Source organism: Macrosteles quadrilineatus, unplaced genomic scaffold, assembly GCF_028750875.1.
Source record: "Macrosteles quadrilineatus isolate MER2022 unplaced genomic scaffold, UCM_ALF_1.0 Scaffold_3__2_contigs__length_128488019, whole genome shotgun sequence".
Taxonomy (NCBI): Eukaryota; Metazoa; Arthropoda; class Insecta; order Hemiptera; family Cicadellidae; genus Macrosteles; species Macrosteles quadrilineatus.
This window is the reverse complement of record NW_026542596.1, coordinates 105,443,847-105,459,272: the sequence shown is the minus strand read 5'-3', so window position 1 is coordinate 105,459,272 and position 15,426 is coordinate 105,443,847. Positions and strand designations below refer to the sequence as shown.

General features: G+C 35.5%; 2 protein-coding genes across 3 annotated transcripts; both read left to right on the top strand.

The window, feature by feature from the left end:
* Positions 1–204: 204 nt before the first annotated feature.
* Positions 205–4,003, top strand: LOC128990716 (invertebrate-type lysozyme 6-like). Of its 2 annotated transcripts, none has more exons than XM_054413248.1 (4): positions 205–361; positions 1,335–1,517; positions 2,209–2,300; positions 2,890–4,003. In XM_054413248.1, exons 1-4 carry the CDS (start codon positions 316–318, stop codon positions 3,115–3,117), a joined length of 549 nt encoding a protein of 182 aa, XP_054269223.1. In that variant the 5' UTR covers positions 205–315; the 3' UTR covers positions 3,118–4,003. The 2 variants fall into 2 exon arrangements, with proteins under 2 accessions (XP_054269223.1, XP_054269222.1); XM_054413247.1 differs by having other exon boundaries at positions 1,332–1,517.
* A 3,113-nt stretch (positions 4,004–7,116) lies between these two features.
* LOC128989441 (uncharacterized) lies at positions 7,117–8,244 on the top strand. The gene has a single exon (XM_054411333.1). The coding sequence runs from the start codon at positions 7,117–7,119 to the stop codon at positions 8,242–8,244; it is 1,128 nt and encodes a 375-aa protein (XP_054267308.1).
* Positions 8,245–15,426: the final 7,182 nt, after the last annotated feature.

Genomic DNA, 15,426 nt, shown 5'->3' with positions numbered 1-15,426 from the left:
TATGACACAAGACCACGTACACAACTATAGGTAATGAAGAAGACATGTTTATGTAGTTATGCAAATTATTTGCTAAGACTTCAGCTGCTCATTAGGCGACAACTTTGTTAAGATGTTTAATGCTAATGTAAGAACAGTGAAGGCGTGTTCTTGAGTTGATTCAAAGTATCATTGGATATCAACTTTATTTGTTGAAGTTTCAAAGTGATCAAGTATTATTTTAATTTACACATTCCTGTGACGTAAACTAACTTAAATTACACCGGGATTCGCTTGATTTTATATACTATTGTATAATCATTTACCTGAAGAACAATGAAGAGAATTCTTGTTCTTGTGTGTTTGATCTATTTTAGTAAAGGTAAGGTAGCATAAATGCCAATGTTAATTATTGTTAGTCAAACCCTAAGGGAATTTTCAAAAAGTTTAATACATGTTAAGTTTTGAGATATACAGAGATTGCATTCTCTATGTTTTGTATACACTCGATTAATTCCACGTTTAAAATGTGGTTTAACATAGAAAGGGGCATTCGAGCTCCAATTTATTCTGGCCACGAAACCAATACAATTCAATCCCAACAAATCATCTGATACACGTCATCACACCTTTGTCTATGAAACTGTGTCATTCTCTTATCTGTGTCACTTAAATCTTTTTACAAAATATCTCTTATTTTCAACATCATTTTGCTTTATTCAACAGTGTAATTGCATCATTTTAGTGTTATCTAATAAAATTCTTTACGTGAACCAACAAACTCAGCATGGTTATTGCCAATCAATTGATTGTTTTTAGCTTTAAAATATCTAAACTCGAACAAGAAAAATACTTCTTACTTTTGATATTCGTTGCTTCGTTTTTATATTTTGTAAGTAGATACAGATATAGACTGCAGATACTTGTTTTTGTATTTGACGCTTCAAGATAGGCCTACTCTGTTTCAAAACTGCAATGAATCTATCCTCACAACTTAATATTTTCTGTGACGTTTTAGCAGATGATGAGTTAATTGTGACATTTCTAGGATTTTGGCCACCTACAACTTTTCAACTACTAGTCTAAGTGTTAACAATATTATCTTGGTAGCAATCTCTGGTAAGGTACTCAGCCAGCTGGTGTCAGAGTTAACATTGTTATGTCAGTAGCAGTGTCTGGTAAAGAACAGGCACTCATTCAGCTGGTGTCAGAGTTAACATTGTTATGTTGGTAGCAGTGTCTGCTAAGGCACTCAGCCAGCTGGTGTCAGAGTTAACATTGTTATGTTGGTAGCAGTGTCTAATAAGGCACTCAGTCAGCTGGTGCCACAGTTAACATTGTCATGTTGGTAGCAGTGTATACTAAGGAACACAGCCAGCTGGTGTCAGAAGAGTGCCTAGACTGCCTATGTCAGTTGCTGACCAAGTGTGACCTCTACAGAGGGTGTCAAAACGGTGATTGTGGACCGTTCGGAGTGACTATGCCTTTCTGGGAGGACGCTGTGGGGATACAGGACCAGGACGGCGCCAAGAGAAATGGTAAATTTTAAGAATATATAATCAAACGTGTACGGCAAAATAATATATTTAAATACTAGGCCAACTATTCATAAATAAACCACCAACAATTTTGACGGTTCTGGGAATGTATAACATTTTTATATCAATAGACAATAATTACAAGTTAACATATTATATCTAGGAACAAAATTTAAATATTCACATATTCCTTGACTATCCTTTATTTGGTAAATTGACTAGTAAATTAAATAAAAATGCATCCTTTATTCCGTTTATTTTTTGCCATTTGGAAACGATAAGCATCTAGAGTTGCGACTCTATTGCAAGTCTACCTTCTTCATTCGTTTCAGCATTAAGTTCAAACTATGATGTATATTGTTTTATCTCATAAAATCAGAATAAATGAAAATTCCTAACAATCACTCTATGGCAATACTCAAGCCCAATATGAACTTAACAGCCAGATATGGGAGTGTCATGAAGGTGGTGTTGGGATTGTGGATGTAAATATACTGTATCATAAACATCAATCTCCTTTAAGTTGCTATGCAATTCAATTGTTTAACAATGGTTCAAGTATTAAAGTTAACATGTATATAGTAGACCAACTTTTTAATTTACTTGTCTACTAGGACGCTAGATTGGATTAGCAGTTACTTGCCTAATTTATAGTCAGTTTAATAGTCAGCCTAATTTATTTATTTCACAGATCCAAAACTGATATCTGAATATGAGAAGTGTGCTACAGATCTGATATGTACTACTAAGGCGATCCAAAATTACATGGAGTTATACAAAAGAGTAAGTCAAGTGTCAAATCCAAGTTGGAATAGTGAGCATAATATACAGTATAGAAATACAGAATTGACTTCATATCTTGATCTATACCTATAAAATGCAAATCCCTCACAGACTGACTCACTCAACGCTAATCCTCCTACGGTACTTTCCATTTACCTAGAAGAATGAAATTTGGTACACTGATTCTTTAGGCATTAAATAACAGAACTAAGTAGATTTTTAATCTGATCTGACTTTTGGGCTCCACTCCAAAGGCTCTGGAGTTCTCCATGTTAACCTTATGATTATTCATACTAGTTAACCGTCCGTGCTCCGCCACGGGAATATTCACATTAATAAAAGACATAATAATTAACAAATACTGTTTATCTTTGTATTTTATTTAGTCTTTTTACTTGAAATAGAAGTGATAGTTGGCCTGTATAAACTATATATGTTAATCAAACCGATATATCAGTTTAACAAAACGTTTTATATTGATTAGAGTTTCATTTGAAAGATAAGTAGTGTTTGTTTTTTGGTTTATTAAATTCGTTGTTAACGCCAAGACCGCGTATTTCACCATATAATTCAATACCACATGTTCTAGGACTGTAACAAAGATGGGGTGATTGATTGTCTCGACTTTGCGGCTATTCACACCCAAGGCCCGACAGGCTGCTTGAACCAGCCATTTCCCGAGAAAAAGAAGAACTTTATGGAAAACTGTTTAGAGGAAAACATGTCAGGGATATATTCTGTCAAGATGCGAGAACTTGCCGAACTGGAGACTGTACAACAACTACAAGGAGATATGTCTCAATGTCAATACCCGTAACATTTGTACAAACAAAAACTATTTATATGCTTATATATTTTTAATACGATTTATATACAGAGTGTTCAAAAAAAGGTGGGGACATATTTTACCTAGTGATTTCTTGGGTAAAAATAAAGAGAAAATCACGTATAACATTTTTCCAAAATCGCTTCGTTTACCAGATATTCACCATTTTGTATTTTTTACATAAACATTATTATCTTTTGACTCTTTCAACCGTTCTTTATAAAACTTGGTTTGTATGTTAAAGTAGAAGATACCCATGTTAATCAACTTTATGAAAAAAACGTCTAGAACACTTTTATTTGGCATTTTTAATTCCCTATCGAACAATACCAAGTTCATAAATATCGAATAAGAAATAGCCGAAATATTATGATTTTTAGTTGTAAAATGGGACAAACCAGACTAGCTTCTGCCTTATTCTACCCCATTTTACAACAAAAATCGTTATATTTCAGCTATTTCTTATTTTCTAGACGATTTTTCATAAAATAACTGTTTTTGAGTAACTTTGAAAAATTTAAATGGCCGTCATTTTGAAATTTTAAGTTAAATTAAGATGATTTTTTTTCTAACATGGGTCTCTTTTATCTTAACATACATACAAAGTTTTATAAAGATCAGTTGAAAAGTCCAAAGATAAAAAGTTTACTTAAAATATACAAAATGGCGGATATCTGGTTAACGAAGCGATTTTGGAAAAATTGTTATACTTGATTTTCTCTTTTATATTGGCCTTTTTGAACACCCTGTATATATATACTTAAAAAATGTGGAAAACATTGTATATTTTTAATGTAGGCCTCATATTGGTTTCTGCTTCTATTGTATTTACTTCTATGTTTTAAAAGCTAAACAATGCTATAAAAATAATTCCACGTTTTTATATGAAGGTTATATAATTTCATTACACACAAAATACCTTTTCCTACAGTTACCTAACAATGTACATGTTCTCTCACTGATTTAAAAAAACAAAGTGGCGAATTCGCTCATCAGTGAGACAATGTTAACATTGTCTCACTCTAATTACTTTGTCTCACTCCAGATTTGCAACGTGAATGCACGAAATAGTGAGCGCGTAACATGCAGGCAACGTCGTATGCACACGAAATACGTTGGCAGCACTGGCTGTAAATCAGCTGGTCAGCTGTTGTACTGTTGTATTTGTCACTTCACGTTAAATGTTATATTAAAAGTTCACTTCTGTGTAAAAATAGGTTATGTTTATTCACCAATTTATTTGTTTTATGGTAACTGTAGGAAAAATTATAATGTGCAACTCGAGTTCAAAGTACAATTGCCTCACTCGAGAAACCATTCCTCACTCGCCTACGGCTCGTGAGTAAGGATTTCTCTCGAGTGAGTCAATTGCTCACTTTTCTCACTAGTTGCACATATAACTATTGGGATGTGAGAATGCATTTTTGAGTTTTACAACTTTTTAAAGTCTTTTATCAAAACTATCAGGTAATCTTCTTAACCAACCTATTATATGAATATCCAATAACATATTCAGTTATATTTAATTTAATAAGTGTATTTTCATTTTTCGTTATTCATAATCAAAATAACATTTTTAATAATCGTATTTGTACATTCGTTTTACCATGAAATCAAAATATGAAATACTTGAAAATCACTTGTCGTAACCAAAACTCCACGCTACGTTGTTTAAAATACTTGAAAACCACCCGCAAACCAAGAATGTTTATAATTGGCGTATTCAAATGTGAATTTTTAACGATCATTCCGGTTGGATATGTTACTACTAACATTTCCGAGAATTTTAATTTCAGTTGAGTGTTAACACGGATGAATGTTAAAGTGTTTCGAGGACTGAGACTGAACAAAATAATCCCACATACATTTCAAATTGTTTGATTAAGTAACATTCGGTTAACGTTTTATGTTAAGACTGAGTATTTAGTATTAGAAAATAATTCTACATTTATCTACTACCGGTACTTAAAATACTATTTGATTTTTTTTTTGTAAGAAGCAGCATTTAATCCAAATTTCATCTTAAGATGCATTTTTAAACGAGAACCTGTATTGTTCTCAGTTATGAGAAATGCAATTTTTATTGAAATCTAATGTCATTTAAAATAACAATTTTGAGACTTCCAAAGAAAGGTAAACTATTTCTGTTACTATACTATACTGTAAACTATACTGTTGTCAAGACTTCATAAATCGTTTTATATTTCAGTATAAATTTAGTTTTATATTGAGCAGCAAAACACCTCTAAATGCATTTTAGAATTGATTATGAATGTTTACATAATATAAAGAGGAGCTAAATTAAAACACAGTTATTAACATTTTTTCAAAGCTTAACTTCAGTTAACTTTTCTTTTTGTTTCAAAGCCCAGGAAATGTTGAATTCTGTAACCAAACCAAGCACGCTTTATACTTTCAGTAGGTCAAACAAAAGTAATTTCTGTTTGCTTGGAATATTGTGAAATGTGTTGGATTCCAGCCACAACTATAACATACATGACGTTTAGAAGTTTAGTATTTTCGTTAATATATCAATTCTTTTGCGTGTTTTTTTCTGTTTTAAACAGTTTCTTTTCATAACAGTTTCCAAATTAACAAATAAACACGCATTTTAGTAAAGCTGATTATTGTATATAGTAATTCGATAGTATTACATAAGTACTAAACGGGCTATCATCGTCTGTTCCCGTATTATTTATACATTCTTCAAGCAGTTTTTAAACACAATGATTTTTTTATTCACGTGAAAGTATACCTGCACAATAATGAAAAAAGTGTTGTAGGTTGTATGTTGTATTAATAGTCAAAGGTTAGAAATATTTATAACTGAGTACTCCAAAACCAAAGTATTGATTAAGAGATCTGTATTTCACTAAGGTCATTCTGGCGGTAAGTTGGCACGTTTCCCCAGGTAATACTGTAGTCGCTTGTGTTTAAGAAATATGATAAACCATTGGGCATATGGAGACTTCTGTATACTTTTATGCAAGCTGTGGATCTTGGATCAGTGTATTATACTGCATAATAAGGTGAGGTAAATTGTATAAGTTGAGTATTTACTTTGTGGCATATATGAAGTTCTAGTGAAACTTAAGAGATGTCAATCAAACGATGGATTACTCAATTGACACAGAAGAATAGTTATTTGTGCAACTAGTGAGCAAAGTTTTCTCGAGTGAGGCAATTGCACTTTGCACTCGACTTTGTACATTATATTTTTCCTACAGTTACCATAAAACAAATAAATTGGTAAAGAAACGTAACATATATTTACACAGAAGTGAACTTTTATGACATTTAACGATACAACAGTACAACAGCTGACCAGCTGATTTACAGCCAGTGCTGCCAACGTATATCGCGCGCATACGACCTTGTCTGTATGTTACGCGCTCACTATTTCGTGCATTCACGTTGCAAATCTGGAGTGAGACAAAGTAATTAGAGTGAGACAATGTTAACATTGTCTCACTGATGAGCGAATTGGCCACTTTGCTTTCTCAAATCAGTGAGAGAACATGTACATTGTTAGGTAACTGTAGGAAAAATAATTATAATTCAATTTTTAGACCTTATTTAACTCAGAGTTTCTTTAAATATACTACGTGATGCGAAGTAAAATATATCAACTGATAAAACCAGCCCCTATGCAGGAAAAGTATTCACCTCGACGTAAGCTATGCACCATTCGTAGAAAATTAAAAGGAAACAAGTGTATAGCATGAGATAGCATCTAAAGTGAATTAGAATATCAGCGTCCAAGTTACCTCCGTCAAATTTAACAATGTATTAAAACAGGTAAACAATTCACGCAATCATCGGTCATTTTGTCATGAAGAAAAATATAGTTCTTTAATTTAAGTAACTTAACTATTCCAATTAATGTAATTCGTATTCTTTTTAGTTAGAGTGGGAGGTTAACAGAGTTTACACTTCCATACTGGCTGTACTGAAACCCGTGGATAGGTTAGCTGACAGTGCTGAGCGAAGATGCCGCCTCCCGAGTGCCGAGTCTCCCGAGTGCCGAGCCTCCCGAGTGCCGAGTCTCCCGAGTGCCGAGCCTCCCGAGTGCCGAGCCTCCCGAGTGCCGAGCCTCCCGAGTGCCGAGCCTCCCGAGTGCCGAGTCTCCCGAGTGCCGAGCCTCCCGAGTGCCGAGCCTCCCGAGTGCCGAGTCTCCCGAGTGCCGAGCCTCCCGAGTGCCGAGTCTCCCGAGTGCCGAGCCTCCCGAGTGCCGAGCCTCCCGAGTGCCGAGCCTCCCGAGTGCCGAGCCTCCCGAGTGCCGAGCCTCCCGAGTGCCGAGCCTCCCGAGTGCCGAGCCTCCCGAGTGCCGAGTCTCCCGAGTGCCGAGCCTCCCGAGTGCCGAGTCTCCCGAGTGCCGAGCCTCCCGAGTGCCGAGTCTCCCGAGTGCCGAGCCTCCCGAGTGCCGAGCCTCCCGAGTGCCGAGCCTCCCGAGTGCCGAGCCTCCCCGAGTGCCGAGCCTCCCGAGTGCCGAGTCTCCCGAGTGCCGAGCCTCCCGAGTGCCGAGCCTCCCGAGTGCCGAGCCTCCCGAGTGCCGAGCCTCCCGAGTGCCGAGTCTCCCGAGTGCCGAGCCTCCCGAGTGCCGAGTCTCCCGAGTGCCGAGTCTCCCGAGTGCCGAGCCTCCCGAGTGCCGAGCCTCCCGAGTGCCGAGCCTCCCGAGTGCCGAGCCTCCCGAGTGCCGAGCCTCCCGAGTGCCGAGCCTCCCGAGTGCCGAGTCTCCCGAGTGCCGAGCCTCCCGAGTGCCGAGCCTCCCGAGTGCCGAGCCTCCCGAGTGCCGAGTCTCCCGAGTGCCGAGCCTCCCGAGTGCCGAGCCTCCCGAGTGCCGAGCCTCCCGAGTGCCGAGCCTCCCCGAGTGCCGAGCCTCCCGAGTGCCGAGTCTCCCGAATGCCGAGCCTCCCGAGCGCCGCGTGTCCCGAGTGCCGAGCCTCCCGAGCGCCGCGTCTCCCGAGTGCCGAGCCTCCCGAGTGCCGAGTCTCCCGAGTGCCGAGCCTCCCGAGTGCCGAGTCTCCCGAGTGCCGAGCCTCCCGAGTGCCGAGTCTCCCGAGTGCCGAGCCTCCCGAGCGCCGCGTCTCCCAGCGCCGAGCAGACCATCTGGCATAATCTGACAGTTTTGACAGCCGAATTGGAATTCACAAAAGCAACAATGTGCCGTATGGGATGTTCAATTGAGCATTGTAGACGATCAGCAGTGGAATGACGTTTTATTGCAGAAATGATAGTCTCGAATTCTGAATTAACATTTAATGAATATTTTGTAATTCATTACCGACTCTCGTACCTTTGAGATGCTCGCACCTAATCTTGAATGATTAACCTAACCTAACCTAGCCTAACCTTTCCTGCTTCACAGTATTTTAAAAGAGAAGGTATTATTAACCCTCGTCACTTCTGCATCACTCGTTTTAAACGATTTATGTTGATATTCTGCTTGTGTGAACCATGTAACCAGTGGTAGCAATATTCGAGGATGTTCATAGTCTATCTGGTCCTTCAATCGAGCCAGGAGATAAATGGGTGGAGATAATTGAAGAACTGAACTAGATATCATAACGGTCGAAAAGGCTTCATCAGAAAACTCTAAGGGGAGGATAAATTCTGTACCCAAAACGTAGGCAAAAGGCAGTGACAATATCGTTGTATTTAGACTGTCCAAATGATAACGACACCGAAAAGGTTTGCATCAATGATAGCTCAGATTTATTTTAATAAACGATTAATTTATCGCAACAAAATGAACCGGGGGAAAACCAAAAATCACAAGTTATAAAAACTAGCTACTTTTGATACTTTAAGATCACTTCATATTTGTCGAGCTGGCACTAGCCCAGCTGCTAGGAATGGTGACATTTCCGAGCATTTGAACAGCGGGAAACTGGTTAACATATTAAACTGGCTGATATTAGTCTCGGCCTCCGGAATAAGCCCCGAATTAAGCCTTGTTCGGATCTAATTTGCATTTTAGTCCACTCATGTTAAGGGATGATGGCTTTGTTGAAATTAGGGTTCAATGCAAGATGAAATGTCATAGATCCAAATGTTTGTAATAAAAGGAAAAAACAATACCCTACTTCCCATCATATTTTAAGTAGGCAGTGACTTTTTTGCACTCCTTTATAAAACTCCAAGCAACCATAAGCATATTAATGGTTACATGTTTTTAATATGAGACGTGCATAAATAAAGAATGTGTAGTTTACATCTAGTTATATGATTGTTACTTTATTATTGTGTGAGTATACTCTTATTTCAAACTAACAGATTTTAGAACGCCAAGATCAACAGCGTACAATCTAGTTATTTATGATATACTTTAATTTAATTTAAGCATGGGTGTAGCAACACAATTACTAAAAAAATACCCAATTGTAAAAAAGTCGATATGAAGTGCAAGTAATTTTAAATTAATCCAACACATCATAATCACATCGAATTAAAAAAAAACGCCAAAGAGAAATTTGTTTGATATTCTATTCTAGTAGAAAAACTTTGATAATTAGTCGAAAACAAGTTTATAAGAAAAGTATGGTGAATATGTGTATCCAGATATATTTTCTGATTACACCCATCAAATGGGACAGAAGAAGTCTTCTGGTATGAAAGCACAGTAGCTATCACTGAAAGCAAAATCTAATTACAAGTTTTGACTGAGACTTTGAAACAACATGCAAATTAGGCCTTTCATACACAAATCTCTTTCACAGTTCACCATCAAACAAACTTCAACCGGAAAATGTAACAGAATATCATTATAGTAATTAACGATCAGTAGATAAAATGTATTGCCTTGGAGGTAAATAACACCACACATCTAAATTTAGTTAACATTAGAAATGCATGAAGAATTTCTATATTCCCTTGTCCTTTGTCGGATCTTTATAAAAATATTCTTTTGGAATGTTTGTTGACTTAATTTCTATAAAGGTAAAACAGAAGATTTGCAAATATTTTTACATTGTTATCCATGGAGTGAATAAAACATGAACACGTTACATTCGCTTTCTGGTAAATATTTAATGAAGTTATATGAAAACATTTTCCACTTCAAACTTGGAATACTTGTACATCACTGGATTAAATGCGTTTATATTTTCAACATTTAAAATACCGTACGTTATGTGTTTTGAAAATATTTCAACTGAGACTACTTTACAATAAAATGTATACAGTATTCCTGTTACCTATTTAGAATGTTTGTTACAGTAGAATCTATTTAGTTCTTCTCATTTATTTTTGTTCATATTTTATGAATTATAAGGAAGAATGTAGTCAAATTTATTTTCACAGCGTAGAGATGAAATACAATATGTATTATCGATCGTGTATATATATTTCGTTTGCAATTACTAATATTGCACAGGAATTTGATGCAATTAAAAATCATAGCTTAGTATAATGCCTTGTCATCGCATATGTATATAACAATTCAGGAGAGTGCAGTGTAAAACATCTAAAGTGTTTTAGACTCTAATACTACGAGAAATGTATCAAAAACAATTATTAAGTCAAATCATTCGCATGTGTAACGATAACAAAGAAAACCATCAACTAAAATTCAACTGTTGTAGTAATGTATACATTTCTTCATTATTAGTGAATTTCCCACATAGGGAATAAGGTACCGTATGTCTCGTAGTAATACTTGGGTCCGGGACAAATTTACTTTTTCGATTTGAGGTTCCCAGAGGCCAAAACACCATTCGTTCAAATTCAGCAACAATTATAAGATTTTTATAATTGTTTTACAAACGTGTAAACCTACGTTTATTCGAACGGGTTCACGAACCAGCATGATCGGACTATGGGGACGGTAGTTTATAGTTTATACGGGGTTTTATGGGGCAAAACTTGTTTTCCCCATTTTGAACCTAAAACATAAAGGATTGAAATTTATTTCCTAAACATTTAGTACAGCTTACAAATAATTTAGTACGAGTTGTTTTATGCCTGACGTTTACGGAGAAAATTAAACAAAAGTGTAAATTGAAATACCTATGATTTCCTTATTGAGAAAAATAAAATGACTGTAGTTTGCTTGTTTATGGATATTTATTTGAATTGGATTTGGGAATTTGTTTCATACCAATCTATAAAAATTTCAAATAAAAACACCATTTCCTGTACAAGCAAACCTAAGTAATAATTTAAATATTGTTATTTAAACAGGAAATAAATTTGACAATTGTAAGGGAATATTTTAGTGGATATCCAGCCAAGTGAATGAAAATTCACTTAGTCTGCTGGTTTGTTGCCGTTGGGGTAATTATAACTGTTACATTGTTAAATATAAGCCTCTATAAGTGATCAACAATGAAAAACAGTCTGTGCCTTCAACTAATGATATACTACACTTATTACGTTACTGCATAAGGTGTAGCTATTCGGTGTGAAGGTACTATACAAAAAGATAACATATTAATAAATATCACTAGAGGACCCATGCTGCTCTGCAGCGTAAAAATAAATATCATATCCGAGAAATAATAAATTTATGATTTTTGATTGAGTAATACATTATCTTGAACTTAACCGATTAGATTCAAACGACCAATATCTCAAATTAAAGCCTATAATTTACTGATTATTTTAACCATAGAAAACCCTTATAAAAATAATGTTTATGTTGTTGTTCACCTTGCGTTTGCTTGAAACTCGTCCGATTTGAATAACTAATAGCTTAAATGAAAGCCACTGAAGGTTCTTAAACCAAAATATACACTATAGGATCATACTTAATATTATAAATGTGAATGTTTGTGCGTTTGTTTGTTTGTTTGAAGTTCAATCACGCATTAACTACTGGTCAGATTTGGTTGAAATTTGGTATGATGATAGCTCACGTTCCCGTTAACAGATCTCAGTTAAGACATAATCTTCAAACATAATCTCAAAAATCCTTTCCGGCTCTGCCCCATGGCTCTAGAGTTTCCCATGTTAACCTTATGAGTATTCATATTTTAAAAGGAATTAAAGAGTTTTGTCAGCTAGCTGTTTCAACTAAACAAGTTGGTTCTATGATATACACTATAATTTTTTGCGTTTATGACAATTGCTCATTTTAACCAAGTAGCAACAAAAAGCTACGAGAACTTTTTTTTCTATTGTTTAGGTGCAATGGTAAACATGTTTAAGTGTTATTTTTAAGATTATGGTAGATGTGCTATGGTAGAATAACGTAAATTGAAAGAACCAAATTTTCTTAAACCGTGTCCTATTCCATTGCAAACGTAAAGAAAGAGTACAACTGCATTAAGCATTTTATGCTCATGCGCCAACTGCGTACGAAGGACGGGTACTCTGCTAGTATTTTAATGGTGGTGTGTGTATAAATGGTTAAATATATCGTAAATTGAAGTAAGAGTTCGAAAATAAATCAGAATATATGTTTTTTGGTCTGAAAAGAGAACCAAAGTTAACTCCAATAAGAAATACATGGGAAGCATATTTCGTTAATATAAAAGATTATAATTATTGATTATTATCATCATAAAACTGAGAAAACGCTGTTCATTTTAAACTTTACAAAAGTAAAGGACGAGTATAGAATAGAGTAAAAAGCAATTATAGTTTTTCTAATTGCTCAATAGCCTACTTGTAAACCAACGTTTTCTTCAGCCAAATTATCGATTTGCTAAAAAGGTCCAATGAATAGGCTAAGGACAGCATGGTTCAATTTCATTGCATAAAAAATTCCTTTTTTAGGATTGAACTGAAAAATTTCTGACTTTTAGGCAAGTTCTATGTTTATACCTACGACTTGGCCAGTATACTTAATACTTTTAATTGAAATGGCGACCATACGAAGGTAGGTTTTTAAGCCAAGTATGTATGTAAGTAAGTAGGAGATGAGTGTCGGATGAGTGGCGTGATTTTGTCATCTTGTTTCTGACTAAGGCCGACATGTTCCTTAAGACAGGACTGAGATAGCATATACATTATTAATATATTATAGTATTCAGATTTTGCAGACTTACTGTAGGATGAATGATGAATGTTGATGTTATTTTGCTACAACATGTTAAACATTGGAAAATGTGGCTCGCAGAGTCTTTTTGTGTGATAAATATACAATATGAGTCACCTTTTTCGCTATTTTAGCTAATAAACGAAGAAATTTCATCGGTAAAAAAGTCTAACGATCGCATTCTAATTCTAAAAAATATATAAAATACAGAATGCTCCATAAGACATTTTAAACTTAGTCATCATATTGAAAAAATCAAAAAAGTCATTTATAAAAAAATGGAGTATATATTTTTTTATTGGTGAACTCCCCCAATTTTCTCTACGTCTAATAGTTTCTTAGTAGTGGCATAGTTATGTTTTTCACGTCCACCCTGTACAATGTCCCGAAAAATATTTTCGCTTTGAAGCCCGAATCTGTATCACCAGCCTGAGTAAATGGATCAACTTATCTTTTTAACAATACAAGTTACACAAATAATATTAGTACAAACTTCCCCATTAGGAGTAAACATATACATTGCTGTTAAAGCAAACTGCTTTTAATTTGTTGCAAATTGCCACATATTACTTTGTGATTAGTTCCAGTGTATTTATTCTCGATGGCTAACGGATCGTATCCGATCCAAGACCACCGGATGGTTGTAATCAGTCCTGAACAGCACATTATCTCAAGCATTTCCTGAGGAGCGGTAGTCCGCCAGCATCCCGTCCGACCTGTCTGGTCCATCCAGCACAGCCTACCCGCCTACCAGCTAACCACCAGTTATTAGACATTTGTATCTCATGGACACAATGGATTTACTTAGTATTTACTTTATTTTACAAGTATTTACTTAGGTATAAAAGGACTCTAGGTGTCATTGTGATCTACCGTTTCATCTGAGTAAAGGCTAAATAGTGTTTTCAAACGTTAGACATAATTTTCTACATCTTGACTACAATTTTGGCATTATTTGGCTTAGGAAAATTCCCTAGAATGAGCTGAATAATATAAAACCTCTTGTGTTGCTTACACACAGTCTGTATGTTATCCGTAGGCCACCTTTATTTTAGCGAATTTCCCATATAACTAATAAGCTATTACCGTAGGTCTCATGGTAAGACCTGGACCTGGGATCGATTTACTTTTTCGTTTTGAGGTCCCTAGAGGCCAAAAACGCCATTCGTTCAAATTTATATACATGAGTCCAAAACGCGCAAAAACTCGAGCAAAAATGATTCGATTTTGATGAAATTTTGTACAAACTTGTAAACCTACGTTTATTCGAACGAGTTCGTGAACCAGCATGAGCGGACTATGGGAACAGGGGTTTATGGGGGGTTTTATGAGGTAAAAAATGGTTTTACCCATTTTTGACACTAAAAATACAACATTTTACAATTTCTTTCCAAACCATTTTGTAGAGCTAAAAAAAATTTAGTATACTGACGCGTTTTTGTATGCTTGATAGTTAAGGAGATAATTTCTTATGCAGAATAAAGACCCGTCTTAGTTTGCTTGTTTATGGATTATATTATAATCAAATTTGGCAATTTTGTTTATTTCATTCTAAGCTTTTATCATTTCTATAAAAAAAAACACCTCAATACGTCCTTGTAGCAGCAAACCTAAGTATTCATTAAAATTAATGCTGTTTACATAGGAAATAAATCTGACAATTTTAAGGAAATATTTTAGTAGAAATCCAGCCAGGTAAATAGAAATTCGCTTAGACTGCAGGTTTGCTGCGGCGGGGTTATTTGTTTGATATTTTTACTTCCCGCAACGTTTATTTTTCCATAATCTATGAGACGTTTTTGCAATAAAGTTGAATAATACATAGATAAAGATCTGCCAAGTTTGAACAAAATATATACATAAACAAGGAAACTACAACAGTTTACTTATTCTCCATAAGAATAACATGGGAATTTTAAATTTACGATTTTTTTGGATTTTTTACGTAACCAATAAACATATATTGTCTAGCATTGTTAGCTGTGACTTTTTTACGAAACCTCTATAAACAAATTTTGCAATATCCACATTAAATGTAAAGTTTTAACTTATTGATTTGAAGTGATTGAAAGGGAACAGTTGTGCATCCTGAGGAAGCCTATTAAAAATCTAACACAGTTGGTCTTCCACCACCCTGTCATAAATCGATTATAATTAATCAGTTAAATAATAAGCAATCATGAATTAACCACTCGGGTCATTCATTCTAATTATTGTATATTTGCATTTCTCTGAATTGTTCCAAAAGAACTACCCCGGGATATTTCGAAGCAAGATACAAGTTGAAGATGACTTCACAAACCCTTCGACCCTTTGAATCC

Excerpts from the sequence above, each read along its gene's own strand:
- LOC128990716 (XM_054413247.1), top strand. The coding sequence starts at position 316 with ATGAAGAGAATTCTTGTTCTTGTGTGTTTGATCTATTTTAGTAAAG. Across the intron at positions 1,518-2,208 it reads GGACGGCGCCAAGAGAAATG|ATCCAAAACTGATATCTGAA; the intron begins GTAAATTTTAAG and ends TTTATTTCACAG. Across the intron at positions 2,301-2,889 it reads ACATGGAGTTATACAAAAGA|GACTGTAACAAAGATGGGGT; the intron begins GTAAGTCAAGTG and ends CACATGTTCTAG.
- LOC128989441 (XM_054411333.1), top strand. The coding sequence starts at position 7,117 with ATGCCGCCTCCCGAGTGCCGAGTCTCCCGAGTGCCGAGCCTCCCGAGT.